The 21,339-nt window shown below is 48.3% G+C and overlaps 1 protein-coding gene across 1 annotated transcript; it reads right to left on the bottom strand.

Moving 5' to 3' along the window:
- Positions 1 to 652: 652 nt before the first annotated feature.
- On the bottom strand, positions 653 to 20,206 carry LOC105859175 (putative speedy protein E7). The gene is made up of 6 exons (XM_076000454.1): positions 19,978 to 20,206; positions 3,553 to 3,750; positions 1,946 to 2,004; positions 1,508 to 1,593; positions 827 to 1,001; positions 653 to 712 (listed from the first exon to the last, which is right to left on the bottom strand). Exons 1-6 carry the CDS (start codon positions 20,204 to 20,206, stop codon positions 653 to 655), a joined length of 807 nt encoding a protein of 268 aa, XP_075856569.1.
- Positions 20,207 to 21,339: the final 1,133 nt, after the last annotated feature.

The raw sequence follows: 21,339 nt of genomic DNA on the forward strand, positions 1-21,339 counted from the left end.
TTCATTTGGAGGCCAGGCTTGGAGGCTCACGGCTGTAATCCTAGCACTCTGGGAGGCCAAGGTGGGAGGATCACTTGAGGTCAGGAGGTCGAGATCAGCCTGGGCAACAGGGAGATCTCGTTTCTACAAAAAGTGAAAAATTAGTGAGGCATGGTGGCACATGCCCTATAGTCCCAGCTATTCAGGAGGCTGAGGGCAGGAGGATCGCCTGAGCCCAGGAGTTGGAGGTTGCAGTGAGCTATGATGATGCCACTGCATACTACCCAGAGCAACAGAGCAGACTCTGTCTCAAAACAAAAAAAAGGAAGAAGAAGAAAGAAGAAGAAGGAGGAGGAGGAGGAGGAGGAGGAGGAGGAGGGGGGGAGGAGGAGGAGGAGGAGGAGAAGGAGAAGGAGGAGGAGAAAGAAGAAAAAAGAAAGAAGAAAGAAGAAAGAAAGAAGGAAGAAGAAGAAGAAGTTTTGATATAAATACTCAGAGCATTCACTATGCTAATATACAGGAAGAAACTCTAAAACGATGCACAGGCCTCCTCCTCATGCCCACCCAGCCCAGGAGGAGACATCAGGGACACAGAATGGGGCTGGCTCACACTCACCTGGACATCTGCAGCCCCCGATCCACGGCCCAGCTGGTCGTTCCCACATCCTGGGAACTAGGGAGCGCACTGGCGCACCCGACTCCAGACCCAGTGGTGGGGGTTCTGGGCCTGGATCTGGAGGGAAACGCAGGGCAGTGAGCTCCTGGAGGAAGGGCCCAGCCCCTGCTCATCTCTGGGGTGTGTGTACCCCTTATCCCCCAGCCTCCCCAGCCGTCGTCCCTGACAGACCTCCTCACACAGCTCCGGGGTGACCCAGGCTCGGTGGCCCATGGCGTGGAAGAACTCCACCTTCAGCTTCAGGAAGTCCTTGTAGAGGTCTGGCCAGTGCTCCTTGCCCAGCAGGAACTGGAAGATGCTTCTCTTGGACATGGGGTTGTCCTCCTCCATGTCTGAGGCGATGTAGCTGCCCCAGGAAGAGAGAGGGTGCTTGCCTGTCCCTAACCACGACTTCAGGCGTCAGGCGGGACAGGAGGGAGAGGTCACACTGGAGGAATCATGTGCCAGGGGGGTAGTGTCCAGGAGAGAGGGTCTAGGGAAGCCTTCGCCGCAGGGCGACCCAGATCTGCAAGGGCCCCAGAGTGTCCTCAACACAGAGCCTGCAGAGCCCCTGCTGTGCTCGGCCCAGGACAAGGTTCTGGCTGCCTGTCCTTTCCCAGGGGTTCCCCCCTCAGGTAGCTCCATCTCTGGGCAGCAAGAGGCGTTTCTGGCTATTTTCATTGTCCCAGGACCTCTTCCTCTCCCCCACAACCCCATGGGCCCTAAGGGTCTTGTCTGCTCTGTGGCCAAGAACAACCTCTGGGGACCCTCGAGCACATGGGCATGGCCGAGCTGCCCTGATGGGGGTAGTGGAGGCCGTGGAATTCAGGGATTTGGGCAGATTTGAGAGCTGGTCCCTCGGGAGGTGCTCACAGGGCCAGGAAGAAGTGGATCCTGTTGTAGAGGTGTCCAGGCAGCCCGACACGGCCGAAGTACTCCACCACCATGGACAGCAGGTACTGCGGGGAGACAGAGGCCTGTGAGGGTGGCCAGGGGTGAACAGAGGGAGAGTGTGCTGAATGGGCCTCGGTACCTTCCCTCATCCAAAGCCCACGGCAGCAAAACCACTCAGGGTGGCACTTGCTGCAGGTCTCAGATCCGTTTGCCACGTGGAGATGGGCTGGCGGGAAGCCCTGCCAGGAGTTGCCCTGGGGGCAGGGCAGGGTCGTGCAGCGAGCTGCCTTCCTCTGGCTTTGAGAGCCCGTCCTCCCTCCCGGGCTTCTCCTGCCCAGATGGAAAGCTTATCCTCCCTGCCCAACCTCGAGGCTGGTGACTGCACACCCTCGGCCCATCACTGTGCTCTGTGGGTACCTTGTCAGACACTTTGAGGAAAATGTCAGCTTCCAGGAAGCTCTGGATGGCGGGATCCTCTGCAAAGGAAGGAAGACTCATGCGATGGGGCCTGGAGCAGCCCTTCTGGGAGGGCCGAACATGGGCTGTGAGGTGTTTCAGGGGGAAGGAGCAAAACTGAGCTTCTCCCAGTGCCTCTGTCTTGTGGCAAGGGGATCAACTGCCTCTCCTCTCGGAAAGTTACGAGCCTTAATATCGGCCACAGCAGTCATTTCTTCCACTGGCACACACATACTGAGTTTCAACTGTGGGATTCGAATTTTGCTATTGTTATTTAGTCCTCAACACAGAATATATTTATTCGCTTTGGAGACGTGACCGAGTTCTCAACCCCAAAGCTTGGATGTGGCTTCTGGCCACTGTGACACCACAGCCTGTCCCTCCATCATGTTGTGACTGTGCCAGGCTTCCCTGCACCACTGCCAACTGAGCACCCGGGCCGTGGCGGGTGCAGATCATGAGCGAGCCTCCCTCCTCCCCGGGAGCCTCCTCTGTGATTCGAGGTGTCCTCTGAACGGGCCAGAGTCACTCCCCTCTCTGCCTCTTCTCCAGTCAGCCCGGCCTCAGCAGAGTGCCGTCAGCAGCACTTTCTGTGATGAGGGAAATGTCCTGTGCCTGAGCCGTGGTAGCCGTTAGCCCTGTGAGGCTACCAGGCCCTCGAAATGTGCCGAGCAAGACTGAGGAACTGAATTTTAAAAGTGTATTTAATTCATTTAAAATTAAACTTAGCTACATGTGGCTAGTGGATGCTGTACTGGACAGTGTGACCTTTGTGTTGCCCCCAAACTGGCCACACTCAGTCCCATCTCTGGGCCCAGTGCCACCTTCTCAGACAGACCTTTTCTGAGCACCTATTTCATAAAGCTCTCCTGCCTTTGCTCACACCCCATCTCTAGGCTTCATACTATCAATCAATTGATTGATTGATTGAGATAGGGTCTTGCTTTGTCACCCTGGTGAGAGTGCAGTCGTGTCATCACAGCTCACTGCAACCTCAAGCTCCTGGGCTCAAGCAATCCTCCTGCCTCAGCCTCCCCATAGCTGAGACTACAGGCATGCACCACCAGCTAATTTTTCTATTTTTAATAGAGATGGCTCTTGCTCTTGCTCAGACTGGTCTCGACCTCCTGACCTCAAGCGATCCTCCCACCTTGGCTTCCCAGAGTGCTAGGATTACAGGTGTGAGCCACCATACCTAGCCCTTCATGCCTTTAAACAAATTTCCTTCTCTACATTTATCATCAGCTGAGATCAACTTATGCTGTACATGCTGTTTGTTTCTATGCCCACTTTGAGCCTAGAAAGCAAGATCTCGCCTGTTGTTTCATCACTAATCCCTGAAATCTTGACTGGTGGGAATCAGTGAATGGGTGTGTGTGGGCAGAGAATGCAGCCCCTGGTGTTTCAGCTGTGAGCTTCTCTTTTCCTTCCCTCTGAGAGCTTGGCCCGTCACACCATACAGAACCAGAGTCTCTCTGCATCCCTGCCACCTGGACGTCTTCGAGCCCCAGGGGAGATTTGAGCATGTTCCCAGGGCCCTGAGTATTGCACCAGCTCAGAGAACACACCCAGAAGCCGGTAGAAGGCTTCTTGGTCCTCAGGGCGGTAACTGGGTCTTCTCCTCCTGTTCATCCTGAGTTTTGTGCCCTCAACATGATTGACAGTCCATATGTTCCTCCTCTGCCCTCTTTTCCTCCAGGACTTCAGCTCGGAGACAGCTTCTGAGGAGGCTGAATTGGAGGCAGGAGGGCTACTCTCATAGGTAGCTGTGGGAACAAAAGGACCCATGTGAGCATGGACGTGACCCACCTGGGCAGTCCTGGGCCCTTCTTCACAGCTCATCCTGCAGATGAGACTCTGCCTCTCAAGGACAAGGGGACAAGTAGTTACTCAGCAGTGACCAACCCTTCCTGAAGGAATGCAGAAATGGAGGGATGAGGAGGACACACACCTGCCTTCACACCCGCCAAATTCCTTGTCTTCCGGCCCCTCTTCCTCCTGGTTCTCGGCTCAGGGGCAGCCGCTGAAGAGGCGGAACCTGAGGCCAGAGGGCTCCTGTTCTGCGGAGCTGCAGGGAGAGAGGGTCCCATGTGATCTTGGGAGGACCCCCCCATGGGAAATGCTGAGCTTCTCCCTTCTCACCCACCTTGAGGATTTTGCATGTGACATCTGAGGGAACAAGAGAGGAATGGTCATCATCCCCTTTGCATTTATCTGCAAAGTACGTAGAAAGGCGTTATTTATTTACCTTTCTTTGCCAGGCAGAGGCTGCTGTCCTGTGCCTCTTTACATGGCTCTTGCTGCCCAGGGGACACCTCTATGGAGACATATGTGGAGCTCTCTGACCTTCTGTCTTCCATAGCTACCAAAGTGAACAACACGGTGACCTCCGGGCCCACCCTGATGCCCCTTCCCATCCCCCTGCAGAAGATGACTCAGAAGAGTCCAGGGAAGAAGGAGAGATGGTGCTCTAGAGGCCAGGGTGAAGGCTGAGCAACCTCACATACCTGCCTTTCCTTCCATGCATGCCGTTCAACTTATGTGTATATGCTGTTTGTTTCTATGCCCACTTTGAGCCTAGAGCCTAGAGCCTCACACACCTGCCTTTCCTTCCATGCATGCCCTTCTCTTCTGGCCCTCCTCCGCTGGGTCCTGTTGGCTTGGAGCAGTCTCCGAGACAGCCAATGTGGCTCTCAGGGGGATCCTGTCTTATCTGGATACAAAAGAAAATGTAAGTGACCCAACCTGATTCCAACCAGGTTATTTCTTTCTGTGTAACCTGCTTCTTGTGAAACATAACAATAATTAAAATTGCAATAGCAGGAGCTAACAGTTACTTGACTGCTTATTAAACTCTAGATGTTGGTCTGTGTACCAAGAATTACCCCACTTAATCCATATAATCTGTGAGGTAAAGTCTATAGCTTCCATGATTTACAGACTAGATGCCTTAACTTGTCTAGGGCTTGTCTCTTGGCTCTGGCTAGAGCACTTTGGGTTTGGGATTAGAACTTGTGTCTGATGAGCCCTCATAGAAACAATGGCTTGTGGCAGCAACAGTTGAGCTGCAGTTACTTTTCCAGCAGGGCCGGGCTGGAGGGCCTGACATACTTATTTTCCATGTCAGCTCTATCTAAATACCCGTCCCTATGAACCATTATAAATTCATGGGCAATCAAAGATATGGCCCAAAGATATGACCAGAGTGCCGCATCCCCATCAGAAAAGGCCCCTGCAGCCCCCAACGAGGGCCGATGTCACTCACTGCCGTCTGCCCCATGGCTGGCGGAGCTCGCTTCTCGCCCCTCCCCATGGTGCCGTGGCTCTCCAGGCTCCCACAGCAGCCACCAGGGCCCCGTTCTCTGTGGGAGTCGGCTTTCCTCCCAGCCCTCCCGCCTCCGTGTTCACTGACTCTCTCTTTGGCGCACGCACATCTCCCTCCAAAATTCAAGACCTGTCTTTATTCCTGCTGCACCCCAGTCACTGATCTGGAGACTACTCACAGGCGAGCCCTCCCGCATCCCCTGAGACCCCCCCAGGGACACAGAGTTCAGGATCCCACAGTTGGTCCAATACGGGAGTGAGTGACGCCTACAGGAGTGAGCACTCTCTCAGGAGCCGGGCCCTTGACGCTGGTTCTCACTTACCCAGAGCGCAGCCTCACGACAGCGTGAAAAGAGAACTGGCCATAGCCAGGTGTTCGGGATCAAATGGCTTCCAAGATTCCGGAGCACTTGTCCTGATTCACCGGTGACATCACACCATTCCAGGAGGAACTGCTCTGGTTTATAAAGGACACTCAAGGAAAGGGCCATGGGCTCACAGGGAAGGGGGCTAGCATCCAGGGCTGAACACTGGTGTCACCTCTTAGCGCAACATTTCCTCATGTTGTGTTAAATCAAATCCATTAATGACTCCAAATGAAAACAATATAACTGCATATTAGAAAATTGAGAAAATATAAAATTAAAAGTTGATTGATCCCTCATCCATACTAAAAGTTACTAGTATACTTTTTAATTGCCTTTTTTCTTATTTGTGTTTAGCTACCATATTAAAACATTTTTAAACTTTTATATTTTGCGGTAATCGTATGATATTAGTAGATTCACATGCAATTGTAAGAAGTAATACAGAAAGGTCCTATAATACCCCTCACCAAATTTCCCCGGTGGTAACAACTTGCACAATTATGGTATATAATATCATAACAGGAAGTTGAGATTGATACATTCCATTGACCTTATTCATATTTCACCAGTTTTAAATACACTCGTATGTATATTTAGTTCAATGCAATTTTATCTCATGTGTACACTTGTGTGACCACCATAAAGATGCAGAACAGTTCTATCACAAGGATCCCTCGTGTTATTCTTTTCCCATGTATTCCCTCCTCCCTAATCCTTGGCAACCACTAATCTCTTCTCCAATCCTATAATTTTGCTATTTGAAGTGTATGATAAAAATGGAACCAAATAATATATAATCTGAGGTTGGAATTTTTCACTCAGCATGATTCCCTCCATCCAAGTTGTTGGGTGAATCCATTTAATTCATTTTTATGAAGCACTTAGTAGTGCTTCAAGGTCATGCGGTAAGAGCATATTGAGTTTTGTAAGAAGCTGGCACGCTCTGTTCTAGGGTAGCCCTACCATTTTACATTTCCACCAGCAATGTATGAGTGATCCAGTTTCTCTGAATTGCTGGTGTTTGGTGTTATCACTGTTTTCTACTTTACCATATCACGTTGTTGTTTTAACTGGTATTTTCCTAATAGCTAATGTTGTTGAATATCTTTTCAACATTATACAGATGGCAAATGATGTGTTTATTAGCCATTTGTGTGTCTTCTTTGGGGAAATGTCTGTTTGTGTCCTTTCTAATTGGGTTCCTTATAAAAGGATTTTGTTTGGCCCCATTGTGTTTCTCTCTGTTTCCCTCTCTTGTCCTTCTGCCATTATGACATAATAAGAAGGGCTTTGCAAGGAGCTGGCACCTTGATCTTGGACTTCTCAGCCTCCAGAACTGTGAGTAAATGAATTTCTGTTCATTATAAATTATACCATCTCAGGTATTGTGTTATAGCAGTACAAAGCACACTCAGTCAGTAGGGGCCCAGATCTATTCTTTTGCATGTGGCTATCCAGTTGTCCCCAAACCATTTATTGAAGAGACCTTTCTTTGCCCATCGAATGGTCTTGGCACCCTTGTTGAAAATAGCAGGAAAGTTTTTACACGAACAGAATTGGGCCCAAGTGGAACAAGCTGCTTGGTGAGGCATGTTATGTTCATGGCAGCACTCAAGGATGGCTTTCTGCTTCTGAGGTGCTGTGTTTTTTTTTTGTGGGGGAAGTAGGGGTATGCATCTGCATGGGGGGGGTCAAGTTGAATAAGGGGGCCAAATTGCCTTTCCCCCTCAGTTCAAGCAGATCAGTTTTGTTTGTGTCTATTTCATCTAGTGGAGAAATTAGTTTGAGAAAAAGGTTTTAGTACTAAAAGTCATTTGAAACCCATTCATTTCAAGTCATAAATTGATAAATAAGGAAACAGTGAGGTCGGGTGCAGTGGCTCACGCCTGTCATCCTAGCACTCTGGGAGGCCAAGGTGGGAGGATTGCTCGAGGTCAGAAGTTCGAGACCAGCCTGAGCAAGAGTGAGACCCTATCTCTACTAAAAATAGAAAAAATTGGCTAGACAACTAAAAATATATAGAAAAAATTAGCTGGGTGGCACATGCCTGTAGTCCCAGCTACTTGGGAGGCTAAGGGAGCAGGATTGTTTGAGCCCAGGAGTTTGAGGTTGCTGTGAGCTAGGATGATGCCATGGCACTCTAGCCTGGGCAACAGAGTGAGACTCTGTCTCAAAAAAAAAAAAAAAAAAAAAAAAGAAAGAAAGAAAGAAAGAAAGAAAAGAAAAAAGAAAAAAACCCAAACAAACAGAAAACAGTGTCTCTGAGAACATCAGGAGGCAGTGTGAGACCACACACAGGACTTCCCCCTCTGGGCACCGCTCTGGCTGAGTCTGTGCTCTCTGTCCCCAGGTCCAGCCTGCTGGGGGGGTTGAAGCCAGGGCCATTCTTCAGCTTGATGTCTAGGTTCCTGCCTCCTGCATCCTTCAGACTTCACACCAGGTACGTTCTCTCCCAGTGAGAGATGAATCTTGGAGGATATGCTGGGGGAGAGGGAAGAAGGGACTAATTTATAGAGTCTCTATAGTCGGAAACTTTTTAGTTCCTTGAAATCTCCAGGGTAGATAGGGGAAGGGCAGGCAAGTTTGGCATCGCCACTAGCTTGGAACTCCACGGCAGATGCTGGGTGGGACCAGGCAGCAGCACCCAATGGGAGGCCATCTTGGAGCTGGAGGGCTCGAGAGGGCGTGCTGGGTCAGCGGAGCTGCGATTCTGTCACCCCAGTTCCACATGTTGGCTTGGGTGGAGTACCTACATTCCAGGAGGTCCAGGGCTTATGATACTTCAAGAGAAGCTAGAAACCCAGAACTTTATGTGAAAGCTTCCAAATTTTAAATAATGGCAATCAAAAAATTGTAAGAGTGGTATTTGGAGGGCACACAGAACACACCCACCGCTGAGTCTGGTCAGGGATCTGGCCCTGAGGATCACTGGCAGGGACTGCAGGACGGGGGCAAGGAGTGGCTCGGCAGAAACGGCTGTCTCCCTTCTTCCTTCTCTCCATCAGGCAGCATCTATGCAGGGCTAAATTGAGGACAACCATGCTTTTCCTTTAAAATATTCCCTCTCTCAACCTTCCTGTGACTTGGGTGTTAAATAGGGTTGGTGACAAATGCCCAGCTTTTTGTGTGTTTATTTCCCCTGCATCTCTGAAGGATATTTGTGCTGGATATAGAATTATGGATTGACAGTTCTTTTTTTTTTTTTCCAGCACTTGAAAAATATGTGTTGCTCCTTTCTGGTCTCTATTGTTTTCTATGAGAAATACACTCTCATTTGAATTGTTTTCCTCCTATGGGTAAAATGCCATTTTTTTTCTGTGTTTAAGATTTCTTTTGTTCAATTCTAAAATTTCTATTTGGTTATTTTTAAAATATTTTTTTTCTGAGACTTTTTATTCTTTGATTTGTTTCAAGCATGTTCATAATTGCCCACTGAAAATCTTCTGTTTTAGCAGGCATTCTCTGACACTGTGTTGGCAGGGAAAGGAGGGGATGGCTTTGTTTCTGGTTTTTTTTTTCTTTCTTTTTTTTCCTGGACAAGGTTCTGGGGCCCCAAGAGAAGGGGGGGGGCCCAGAAGTCGCCTGAGGGCATGGCTTTGTTAATGCCAGGTGGGAGTGGAAGTCCAGGTTTCCCACTGGCTCTGTTAACACCGAGACTGGAAAGGGATGCCCCATTACTGGTGGGTAGAGTGAAAGTCCAAGATCTCACTGTAGCTTCTACTGACACTGTGTGGGGGAGGGGCATGGATGAAATACCTGGATCTCCTTTGGCCTTCTCTAACATCATCCTGGCTGGGGTGGGATGGGCAGGGTGTCTTGTTGCAACCATGAGAGGGTACAAATCTAGATTTTCCACTCAGCCTTTGCTAACAAATGTGGAGCTGGGTCACATTGTGGGTTTTTATTTATTTATTTTTTTGTGGTGTTTGATTGGAGTAGGGTGGTTATTATACAAAAGTTATAGACTCAAGTTTTCTGCCTTGTTAGGCTGACGTTTTCCTGGTCATTTGGCCAGAAAGAACAGACTTTTCTTGGGGCTTTTTGTCTGTGGCTGTTGGTATTTCTGGGTTGCTGGCTTTTGCAGCACCCAATTGGAGACATAAGAAGTCAAAAAGAAAACTCAGAGAACTTACAACCATGTCATTTCTCATGTCCTGAGGTCCTTATTCAGTTTGTCTTCTTCCTTCCACATTTCAGAGTCTTTCATGTTTCATATATAATGTCCAGCAGGGCTGAGAAGGAGCATGCCAGGTCAGGGCAAGATAAAGGTCTGAAAGAGTTCCAAATGCAAAATCCATCTCTCAGCCCAACAACTCCTTTTCCTGGACTTTTGCTGGGATAGTGGCACTGGAGAAGAGAGTGGTGGGCAGTGAAAACACAGGCAGCCTTACACATCCCTGCAGGGCTTGGGTGCTGGAGCCCTGCAGGAGGTGAACCTAAAGGTGAACCCAAACTGCCTGAAACAATGGCCACTCCTCAGTCCCCAAACACAAGAAAAAGATTAGTGTTAGTGTCCCTTTAATGACAGCAGTGCAAGAGCTGGGGTTGGGCTCTTCACATCTAATGTTTCTTACATTAGATGTGAAGTTGTACTATATGAATTCAAGGTAGAGATTGCCAGACTTGATTAAAAAAGCAAGACTCTACCATATGGTATTTACAAAAAAATCACTGTAAATATAAAGACAGAAATACCTTTAAAGTAAATGGGTGGAAAAGGAAAAACAGCCATGTCCAGAGTCCATGTAGGAGGGAACTCACCCAGAGACAGTGGCTTATTTTGGTACTGGGAGGTGGGGCTCATTGGAGGCCATGTGGCATTTGAGGTATTGGGCAGCCTGGGGTGGGAGAGGATTCTGGGCTTGAGGAGCCTTCTGTTGTTTTCCGCTTCTCCTCTGGAAATGGCTGCTTGCTCCTCCTTGAAGGATGAGAAATGCCCACATCAGGCGGGCTGCATGAGGACTTCTAGATCACAAAGGCCTCTTTCTCTTTCTGTGACCGACCACTCATGCCTTGCAGGACGTTCTGCACAGCGGAGGGAACATGGCTGTGGTCTTAACCAGGCCTCCTTTCCTTTTCCCCTCATAGATCCACGAGAAAGAAAGGGCTTTGAGGCTCGGAGAATGCCTAGGGAGAAAGTGGTGCTCAGAAGGTACTGTTGTTCCAGGATGTCATTATAAAGACACTTTGGCACCGAGTACAAATTCATGGGCGCACACAGCCAAGCCCCATTTCCTTATGCACAGAGTGGGAGTAGCAATCCCTTCCTCTCGGGGCTGCGTGATGGGTTTGCAAGCAGCAGGCTTTGCCAGGTGAGCATCAGGCGCTGACGGTGGCGACCCAACAGGCTTAGGTTGGCTTAGAGCGCCCCCTGGTGGGAGCAGGTCTGACGGGCAGCTTGCGAGCGCCCTTGTTACTGTGCGGAAATTATCCCCGGCAGTATCAGAGGACAATAGATACTTTGGGGACTTGTACTTTAAAATTATTGTGAAAATGTCACCATCTTAAATTGCTACCATGTAAGAATTTTATTTAACGTCTGTTGCAAAATAAGCTAGATGCTTAGCTATTTCATGTGGTTTTCGAAGGGCAAACACCATAACGTATGAGAGAATTGTACATAAGTGTGAGGAATTTATAATGTTTTAATTAGAAATAACGGGTGGTACTTATAGGACAATTTGTTAAGCAGCCCAAATGTACTCATGGACATTGATTAATCTAGGAGTGATTTCTCTTTTAGAGACGTTGGAAGCATTGTTTACTCCTGTCAATAGAGCTTGGGTGCGTGGTAATGTTTCCTCTTCGGTGGGCTTTTTGGTGGTAAGATGTCAAGGTGAGGAAGGGCCGTGCTCGTGCAGCTCCCAATCCTGAATTACATTTATTGGGCCATATAGTCTGGTGTTTCTGTATGGTGGATATGGTGCCCAGGGGGTCTGCAAATGACAGGGTCCAAAAAAAGGGCTATGGGAAGTTCCTGCCACTGCCGGGAGTGCTGTGGCAAACAGCACTCTCTCTGGGCATCTCTCTCTGGAATATGAAGTTGTTTTCCTGTTGACTATTGCTGAGCAATGACATGGCAGGAAGACTGAGGTTATATATACTTTGTCCTCTATTTATTTAAATTAAGAAAACACTTGTTCAAGGAGTTCATGCTGGTTTCGGTTTTCTTATTTTCTTCTGTTATTCATCATCGTAATTTAATTAGGTGTCTCGGTTTATGTGCATGAAATGAATTCAGTTTCTACATGCCTGCTTCTTATAAAAGCAGAAAAAAGAAAAACTCAAACTAGGTAGGCTCACAAAGGTCACCATCCTCAATATGGCAACGTGGCCAGTTCCCATGAAGGGGACGGTGGTCTCTGGAGAGGACAGTGAGATAGCAGATAGAGCAGGCTGCAATAGAGACACCTGTGGTTACTAAAATTTGGTGGGGCAGAGAAGGGAATGTGAGGTGGGAGAGGAGCAGGCGGCCTGGAGTGCGGTGGGGTCTGGAGGGGCCAGAGGAGAGGCAGCCTGTCTCTGGGAGGGACCGGGGGTGGCTCATGAGAGACTCCCGGCATAATCAGAGGTGGCTGGGCTGGGTGGGGGAAGCTGTTCTCATCCTCCCTGACCTGGCCATGAAGCCAATGAACAACATGTGACTTCACACGGGTCTCTTGAGAAGGCAAAAAGGTGGCCTTCCAGTGGGTTCGGAGTAGGGAGGAGAAAGTGACAGCAACTTCTCTTCTGTGGGCTTTTTGGTTTCACCCCGGTCACATTTCTCTCTCTTCTCTCCAGACGTCCACACTTCTTTCTCCTACTCCTGCCCCCACAAACATAAACATCCCCCTGAAGCCATCCCCTTTACCTCACTCCCAGCCTCTCACCCCAACTTTCAGATTTCTTTAAAAGTCAAAAAGAAAGGAAATTGTCAAGGGAGAGATTATGTATAAGAAGTTTTTATTAGTCCCACCTTCCAAATTCCTGCAAGTTCGAGCTTCCTTTTTTCTTTTATGTGGGGCTTAATACCCAATGCATGTTTGAGAATGGCACCAGGAAATGGAATTTTCTTCCTGTTTCTGCCTTGAACTTTGGGCAAATAGCCCAAACCCTCTGCTCGTTCTCCTACTGGGAATAACTGTATTCATCCTATAGCCTTCAGGGCTTAGCAATGAGATCTACTATGAAAATGGCCACCAGAGAGCTCTGATGGGTATAAGGTGCTAAATAAATGCATGTGGGTATTACTTTTTAATCTCTTCTATAGGCAGTCTGGGAGGACCCCAGGCACAATCTGAGTATAAAGATCCCAGAAACAAGCAATCTGATTCTCTCTTAAAACCTGCATTCTAAAAAAAAAAAAAAAAAAAAAAAAAAAAAAACCTGCATTCTACTCTCACGTTTTCCTGGCTCTCCTTGCAGGTCGACTAGACGTTGGGCTCCCTGTTTCAGGCCAGTGACGACATGAGGAGGAGTTAATGCCTCTCCATCTCCTGCCAAACCGAGGCTGCCTGTCTTCTTCATGGAAGGAAGCAGGTCTGTCTCTGGAAGGGTTGTTATGGCGACTAGTCCTTTTCCTAAATTTCAGGTGTGGTTCTAAATAGGGCACCGTCAATTCTTTTAAAAACAAAACTACCAGGATATATGTTTTCATGTGTGTAAATCCTGTTTAAAGTGGTCACACTTGGAGATTTTACACTCTTGCTCCTATTACTGCTCAAAATTTTCTGTGACTTGACTTTAGGATATGAATATCCTTAGTGGTGGCAAATTTTCATGAGTTAAGAATAGTGTTAATTTGAGAAATAGCCCCATATGGGTGGTGATATGGTAGACCTCACCTGCTGTTCTGCCTGGAACCTGGGAGACGGTCAATATGTATTTTTTGAAATGAACCAGGAAATAAGACCAGGGCTATAATGCTGGGTATGCTGATTTGCTTGAGGAAATTTAAAACAGGATCTTCCAGACTGTTAAGAGAACACTTGGATATATTTATGATGGTGTGTTTGCTTTGAAAAACAAACAAGAGAACTATTATGTTATAGTTCTACTTTCCGACAGCACTTCATTTCCCTCTGTGTATCAGAATGTACCAGAAAGGCATTCAGCCCAATGACTGAAACTGTCTGAGCCTCAGTTTCCTCACCTCTAAGATAATAGTAAAACCTACCTTATACAGCTGCTAATAAGGATCAAAAGAGATATATTTGCCAAATGCTACATGGCCAATGCTATAAATAAAAGTTGCAAACCATAGTGGGGTGTACTCTACTCATCCTCAAGTCTGAACACACCTATAGACTAATGCCACGCTACATGGTCCCTGCGTCCTGAAGTGTCCTTCTGGGCCCTTTATAGAGTAAGAGATCCAAGGAGCTCTTTCTTCAGATAATAGCCTAAGTGATCAAGGCCCTTGGTTGGGGAGCGCAGGTCTGCAGATCGGTTCCAGTGTGAGTCAACTGGTCATATTTTCCAGTCACCTCCTGCCATGCAGGGGGGCAGGACAGTGGCTTTGGCCAGTTCACTGGCAGGTGGCAAAGCCCTGTCCAGTCTCTGGCATTTGGTGCGTCATACCACCAGTGGCCTGTAGGTGGCAGAGGTTGCACACCACACCGCCACCAGCTTTGGCGCTGTCTCAGAAGGAAAAACTCTATTTCCAAGCCAGCCCGGCTTTATGGCACTGCTTAATCACATGGAAAGGAACATGCAATAACTACTGGTATTTCTGTAAACACACATGCTAAGAAGCAGCTGCCAGTTGGAAATAAGGATGGAGGGAACACTCAGCGAGAGGTCTCCTGAGGACAATCTATAAAAGGAAAACCCTAAGGGTTTTTAAATTTGCCAGTTAACCTTTGTGACTCATTGAAAGAAACATTTAGAACCCAGCAGGACAATGATACTACATTTTGTGGATTGTGACCTGGTCCAAGGTCCACTCTGTCCTCTCTACCTTCCCCCAAATGTCAAATTCTGGAAGCAGCGTCAGGATCACCTTGCACCCTGACAGCACGCCCCCCCCCCAACCCGCTGCAGGGTCAGGCTGCAGAGGCAGAGGGAGAAACTTCTGGGCCGGCGTTTGCTTATTTTCTTATTCCTTTGCCCTGGCAAGTTGCCTGTTTCTTGGGTTTACCTTTTCTCTGGAGGAAAGTTTATTTGAATCTCATTCTACCATTAATAAAATTGGCACCAGGTGGATATGAAGCTGATGATGAGACAACATCACAGCAAAACAAAAAGTAGCATATGGTCAACAATGGGGCAACGAGGATTTGGATGTATGTGGACACTTTTTTATAAAAAATTTTAATTGTGATAAAATACACATAACGTAAAACGTACCATCGCAATCATTTCTAAGTGTGCAGTTCAGTGGTATTAAGACTATTCACGTGGTTGTGCAGCCAGTCTCCAGGGCTCTTTCCATCTTGCAAAGCTGAAACTATGTACCCATTAAATAATTTCCTATTCCCATAGCCGCCAGCAACCACCATTCTGATTTCTGTCTCTATGAATCTGATTACTCTAGGTTCCCATAGAAATGGAAACGTCCAGTATTTGTCTTTTTGTGACTGAGATGTTCTTCTTAGCATAATGTCCTTACGGCTCATGCATGTTGTAACACGTGTCAGAATCTCCTTCCTTTTCAATAGTCCATTGCAGGGGTCCTCAAACTTTTTAAACAGGGGGCCAGTTCGCTGTCCCTCAGACCATTGGAGTTCCGGACTATAGTTAAAAAAAAACAAAACTATGAACAAATTCCTATGCACACTGCACATATCTTATTTTGAAGTAAAAAAACAAATGAGCAAAAATACCTGCATTGTATGTGGATGGTTCATGTGTCAACTTGACTGGGCTACATGATGCCCAGATAGCTGGTAAAACATTACTTCTGGGTCTGTCTGTCGGAGTGTTTCCAGAAGAGATTAGCATTAGGATCAGTAGACTGAGTTAAGAAGATCCACCCTCCTCAGTGTGGGTGGATCATCCAATCTGTTAAGGGCTTGAGTAGAATAAAAAGATCAGAGGAAGGGCGAATTCTCTTTTTCCTTGAGCTGGAACACTCATCTTCTCCTGCTTTTGGACATCGGAGCTCCTGGTTCTTGGGCCTTTGGACTCGGGTAGTCCTCCCTCCACCCTCAGGTCCTCGGGACTTCACTTGTGCGGGAGTCACAGCCCCCGCTGCCCTGGCTCTTAGGCCTTCAGACTCAGCCTGAGCCACTCACTGGCTTCCCTAGTTCTCCAGCTCCCAGGTGGTATATGGTGGGCCTTTCTGGCCTCTGTGAACAAATCCCGTAATAAATCTCCTCTTATATATCTGTATATGTCCTATGGGTGTTATTTTTCTGGAGAACTCTGACAATAAAGTGTGTATTTGCCACATTTTGTTTATCCATTCATTCATCAATGGACACTTGGGTTGCCACCTTTTGGCTATTGTGAATAATGCTGCTATGAACATGGGTGTAAAATACCTCTTCACCTGCTTTCAGTTTCTTTCGATGTATACCCAGAAGTAGAGTTGCTGCGTCAGAGGACGTTTCTATTTTTAAATTTTTGTGGAATTGCCATATTGTTTTCCATAGTGGCTGCACCATTTTACATTCCCAACAATAATGCACAAAGGTTCCCATTTCTCTACATCCTTGCTAACATTTGTTATTTTCTGTATTTTTTTTTAAATAGTATTTATCCTAATGGCTATGAGATAGTGTGAAGACATTTGAAGTTTGATTTTTCTAGGACTTTTTCTCGAGTGGACTAGACTCCCTGATTTCTTCTTATGACAGTAGTGTTACCATAACGGAGTTGTCTTCCCCTCAGAGGTCCCCTGGGAGCCTCTGCCCAGAGAGCCCTCTGTGTGTGTGGGTGTATCCAGGTTGGCCTCTCCACCCTAGGGACCTACTCGAGAGTGGCTTCATTTGGAACAATCTTAGGTCACTGGAATTTCCTGGGATGCCACCAGAGTAGAGTGTTTTGAGGAGCACAGAGCTTCAGATCCTCTGGGGACAAGAGCAAGACAGGCTGATTTATTAACTACACTTTGTCCCCCTCCTGCCTCAGAGGTGGACAGTCCCAGGGGCCCCCTCACCAAGCCGCTCCCTGGAGTGGGGGTGGGAATGTTGGGAAGTTCCAAGTCCTCAGCCTGGTCACAGAATTTTTGAGGCCTTTGACTATTCCATTACATTGCCAGAGACACGGCAAACCCACGTTTATGCAAAGGGGTTGGGGTCTCTGGAGGTACCTGCCCACATTATCCTTCAGTCGCCTCCCAATCATTCCCTTGAGGTCAGTCGACTTCTACATGGTGTTGTGGGTTGGCCTCTTATTCCCAGGTTCATTTATTTAATAAAACATTCCTGAGCATCTCTGGAGAGAGACGTCCTGTGGAGGATGCAGGGTGGCAAGAGGCACTCTGCCCTCGGAGAGCTGAGAGCCTTGGCGGAGAGACACGGGCACAGGGTAGGAGGAGCTTCTCAGGGGTGGCCAAGCGCTGGGCGTCCCAGGAGTGGCAGGTGAGGGGGACCTGCTCAGGGTCGGCAGGAGGTTTAAACAGCTAGCAATGTGGATAGCGGCAGTTGGAATAGCGTAGGTACCCTTCAGTGTTCACGGTCCGCGGTGGTTTGAGTGTGTCCCCCAAAGTTCATGTGTTGGAGACTTTATCCTCAACGCAGCAGTTGTTGAGGGCTGGGACCCAGGAGAGGTGAGTAGGTCTCGGGGGCTCTGCCCTCACGAATGGCTTAAGGCCTTTATGGAGGGAGTGAGTGAGTTATGAGGGAATGGGTTAGTAATGAGGGAGTGGGTTAGTAATGAGGGAGTGGGTGAGTTAGGGTTAGTTATGATGGAATGGGTGAGTTATGAGGGAATGGGTTAGTAATGAGGGAGTGGGTGAGTTAGGGTTAGTTATTATGGAGTGGGTGAGTTATGAGGGAGTGGGTTAGTTATGAGGGAATGGGTGAGTTATGAGGGAATGGGTTAGTAATGAGGGAGTAGGTGAGTTAGGGTTAGTTATGATGGAGTGGGTGAGTTATGAGGGAGTGGGTGAGTTATGAGGGCATGGGTTAGTTATGAGGGAATGGGTGAGTTATGAGGGAGTGGGTGAGTTATGAGGGCATGGGTTAGTTATGAGGGAATGGGTGAGTTATGAGGGAGTGGGTGAGTTATGAGGGCATGGGTTAGTTATGAGGGAGTGGGTGAGTTATGAGGGAGTGGGTGAGTTATGAGGGCATGGGTTAGTTATGAGGGAATGGGTGAGTTATGAGGGAGTGGGTGAGTTATGAGGGCATGGGTTAGTTATGAGGGAGTGGGTGAGTTATGAGGGAGTGGGTTCCTGATAAAAGGAATGAGTTGAGCCCCTTTACTCTTGCTCTCGTCTGCTCTCTTGCCCTTCTGCCATGCTGGTGGAATGATGCAGCAAGAAGGTCCTTGCCATATGGGGGCCTTCATCTTGGACTTTCCAGCCTCCAGAACTGTAAGAAATAAATTTCTCTCTCCTCCTCCTCTTCCTCCTCCCTTTTCTCCTCCTCCTTTTTTTTTTTTTTTTAATAAATTACTCATTCTGTGGAATTCTGTTATAGCAACACAAAACAAACTAAGATAACCTCTTTCTCCACTGGCTACCTGTCATTACAAGAAGGGAGAAGAGTGTTGGGAGCCCAAGCTTAGGCAGAGAGGAGGCCAGGGGTCAGGGGGAAGTGGGCAGTGTCACTCGCCTACCTTCATTCAGTCAACAGCCACCAGTGGACACGCTCCCTGCCGTGGAGAGAGGGGGTGGTCAAGCTGGGCTCCAGTTCTGGGGCCCGTTGCCCTCCCTGGCTGGGGGTAAGTCTCCCCGCAGTAGCTGCTACTCTCCGGTTAAACTAGAGGTTCAAACCCCAGAAGGTCTCAGCTCTGTGAGTGAAGGCTCTGCCCAGATTTCTGTTTTTATCCTTATAGTCAGCCAGTGGCCTGGTTACCTGGAGGCAGGTACAACTCATTCAAGTGCCGACGATTCATTTTTATTATTTAAAAAAAATCCTGTGATTAATTGAGTCTAGGAAGCTTGGAGATGTTTGTTGGTGGATAATGCTGAACGGGCTATTTGTAGATAATGGCTTTTTATCAAGTGGAAGCTAACAGCTTTGGTAAGGGTGTCCCAGTAATAATCTTGGTTAACTGTTTGTAACTTGCCTTGTACTGATTTCACAGCATTCATTCGCTACAACCTGCAGGGCGCCCGTTTTACTGATAGGGAAATAGAGGCTGAGGCTCAGAGGACAGAAGGCTGGAGGGGGGTGTGCAGACCGGAGCAGACCTGGGAGTCTCAAGGACGCACTCATCTTAATCCTGCCATCCCACGGCACGGGCGTCCCTAATCCCAGTTAGGTGCTAACTAAAGCTCAGCGTTAGGGCCAGAGATTTAAAATGCTCCTCATCGTACCTGTGGGTGAGGACCGCAGGGAGGGCTCGGAGACATAAAATGCCCCCTGATGCCACAACAGGGGAGGGTAGACTGCATGCAGGTCCAGCACTGCCTCTCACGGGCCACACACACCTGCACAATTTATTCTGTAGTTTAAATCTTTCGCATTCTCATAATGCGTATTCAGTGAATGAGCCCGGAACAGGGCGTGACTGTCCGTTCTTTTTTTCTCATGGGGGCTGAGGGTGGGGAAGAGTGGAGAGGGGCTGGTGGGGGGTGCTGGGTCACTGACAAGGAACCCTGGGCAATGCCAAGCTTGCGTACCCTCTGCTGAGATGGGCATTAGCTCCCCTCCTCTGTTTTCCCATGAGTTCACTGGAGTTTATTTGCAAAGGCCCGGAACCTTCCTGTGGCCTAAAGTCAGGCGTGTGTGCAGCACCCAGCAGAGGCTGAGGGCCACGGTGGGGTCGCTCCTGCACCCTTCCATGCTGGGCAGCTGCAGCCTTTAATTTGGGGGCTATTGTGGTATTGTTGCTATTACTCAGGGTCGCGGCTTCAAGAGAACCTGTTATGATTTCTTCATTATTTCGCAGAAATTGGTACCAGCAGCTGGCTTGTAACGTGGTAGCGTGGGCTGCCCTGTGTTTGCCCAACTCCAGGCCGTGGGGAGGGCGTGTGGTCAGTTTGCTGACCTGCAAACATCAACGTTGTTGGCACCTCAGACTCTTGCTCAAGAACTTTCCCAGGCTCTGTGCGTGTGCACATTTGCAAAAATAGCAAAGGCAACCTTCATGGTTTGTCCTCTAAACAAGAAGAAGCTTCATGGTTTGTTTTCTAGTAAAAAGAGAGAGAGAATTTCAGTTCTGTGGAATCTGGCGAGACCTCACAGGGATGACGTGTCCTGCACTCACCTGTGCTGTGTCGCTGTCCCTCTGGCTCACAAGGACTCATCCTATTTCTCTGAGTGACGGCCGGAGGCAGCGGCGCACGGCTCCTGCTCATGGGGCTCCCTCGTGGTATTGCTGGCCCCTGTCTAGAGATCGCACTGGCCCTCTTTCTGTGGTCCAGGAACTCACAGGGCTGGTGCCAGGCAAGAGTTCCTCTCCAGGCACCTGGAGGGCTTGCTCCGTCCTTGATCATGCCTCAGCATAATCGCCTTGCCTTGGATTCACCCCATCGTCTGTGGGGGCTCATCTGCTGTGGGTGATAGAACGCATCACATTTGGGGTGGGTGCTTGATGTCTGTTTGCTTTCCCTGGGGTACACTGGTGGCCAGGGTCATGCCCATCCTGGACCTCTGAAGGTGTGTCATCGTCCTACCATGGACCACCCTGATCTGGAAGGGACAGGACATCAGGGATTCCCTCCAAACCTCCTGTTTCCCATAACCATGGTGTCCTGTAGGACAGAGGTGCAGACTGCACATAAGGTAAACAGGCTCTGTAGAAGGATTTTTTAGAGAAAGGAGGTGGGCCCTTTTGAAAATATTGAGATATAATTTCTAGAGGATAAAATTTACCTATTTTTTTTTTTTTTTTGAGACAGGATCTTGCTCTATTGCCCAGGCTAGAGTGCAGTGGCTTGATCATAGCTGACTGCAGCCTCAAACTCCAGGGTTCAAGTGATCCTTCCGTCTCAACCTCCCAAATAGCTGGGACTACAGGTACATGTCACCAAGTGGCTAATTTTTCTATTTTTTGTAGAGACGGGGTCTCGCTATGTTGCCCAGGCTGGTCCTGAACTCCTGGCCTCAAGCAATGCTCCTGCCTTGGCCTCCCAAAGTGCCGGGATTACTGGTGTGAGCCACTGCACTTGGCCAAATTAACCTATTTTAAGTGCACACAATGAATTTTGGTAATTGTATCTAGTCGTGTAACCACCATGACAATTGAGAGACAGAGCCGCCCCCATCCCCTAGCAGTTCCCCTGAACATTTGCAGTCACTCCCCTCCCCTTGGCCCCAGCAACCAGTGACTGCTTTCTGTCACTCTAGATCTGCCTTTTCTGGGCTTTCAGGTAAGTGGAATCAAGTACTGTTTTGTGTCCAGCTTCTTTCACTCAGTGTAACATTTTTGAGACTCATCCACGCCACCGTGCACATTCCTTTCCATTGCCGAGCAGTGTTGCATTGAACAGATGTACTGCAATTTGTTTTTCCATTGACCAGTTGGTGGACATTTGAGTTGTTTCCAGTCTGGGGCAATTATGAATAAAGCTGCTATAAACATTGATGTACAGGTCTTTGTGTGGACTTCTGTTTTCATTTCTCTTGG

Source organism: Microcebus murinus, chromosome 3, assembly GCF_040939455.1.
Source record: "Microcebus murinus isolate Inina chromosome 3, M.murinus_Inina_mat1.0, whole genome shotgun sequence".
Classification (NCBI taxonomy): Eukaryota; Metazoa; Chordata; class Mammalia; order Primates; family Cheirogaleidae; genus Microcebus; species Microcebus murinus.

Excerpts from the sequence above, each read along its gene's own strand:
- LOC105859175 (XM_076000454.1), bottom strand. The coding sequence starts at position 20,206 with ATGATCAAGGACGGAGCAAGCCCTCCAGGTGCCTGGAGAGGAACTCTT. Across the intron at positions 3,751-19,977 it reads GGGACAGCGACACAGCACAG|CTACCTATGAGAGTAGCCCT; the intron begins GTGAGTGCAGGA and ends TTGTTCCCACAG. Across the intron at positions 1,594-1,945 it reads TCCTCAAAGTGTCTGACAAG|TACCTGCTGTCCATGGTGGT; the intron begins GTACCCACAGAG and ends GTCTCCCCGCAG.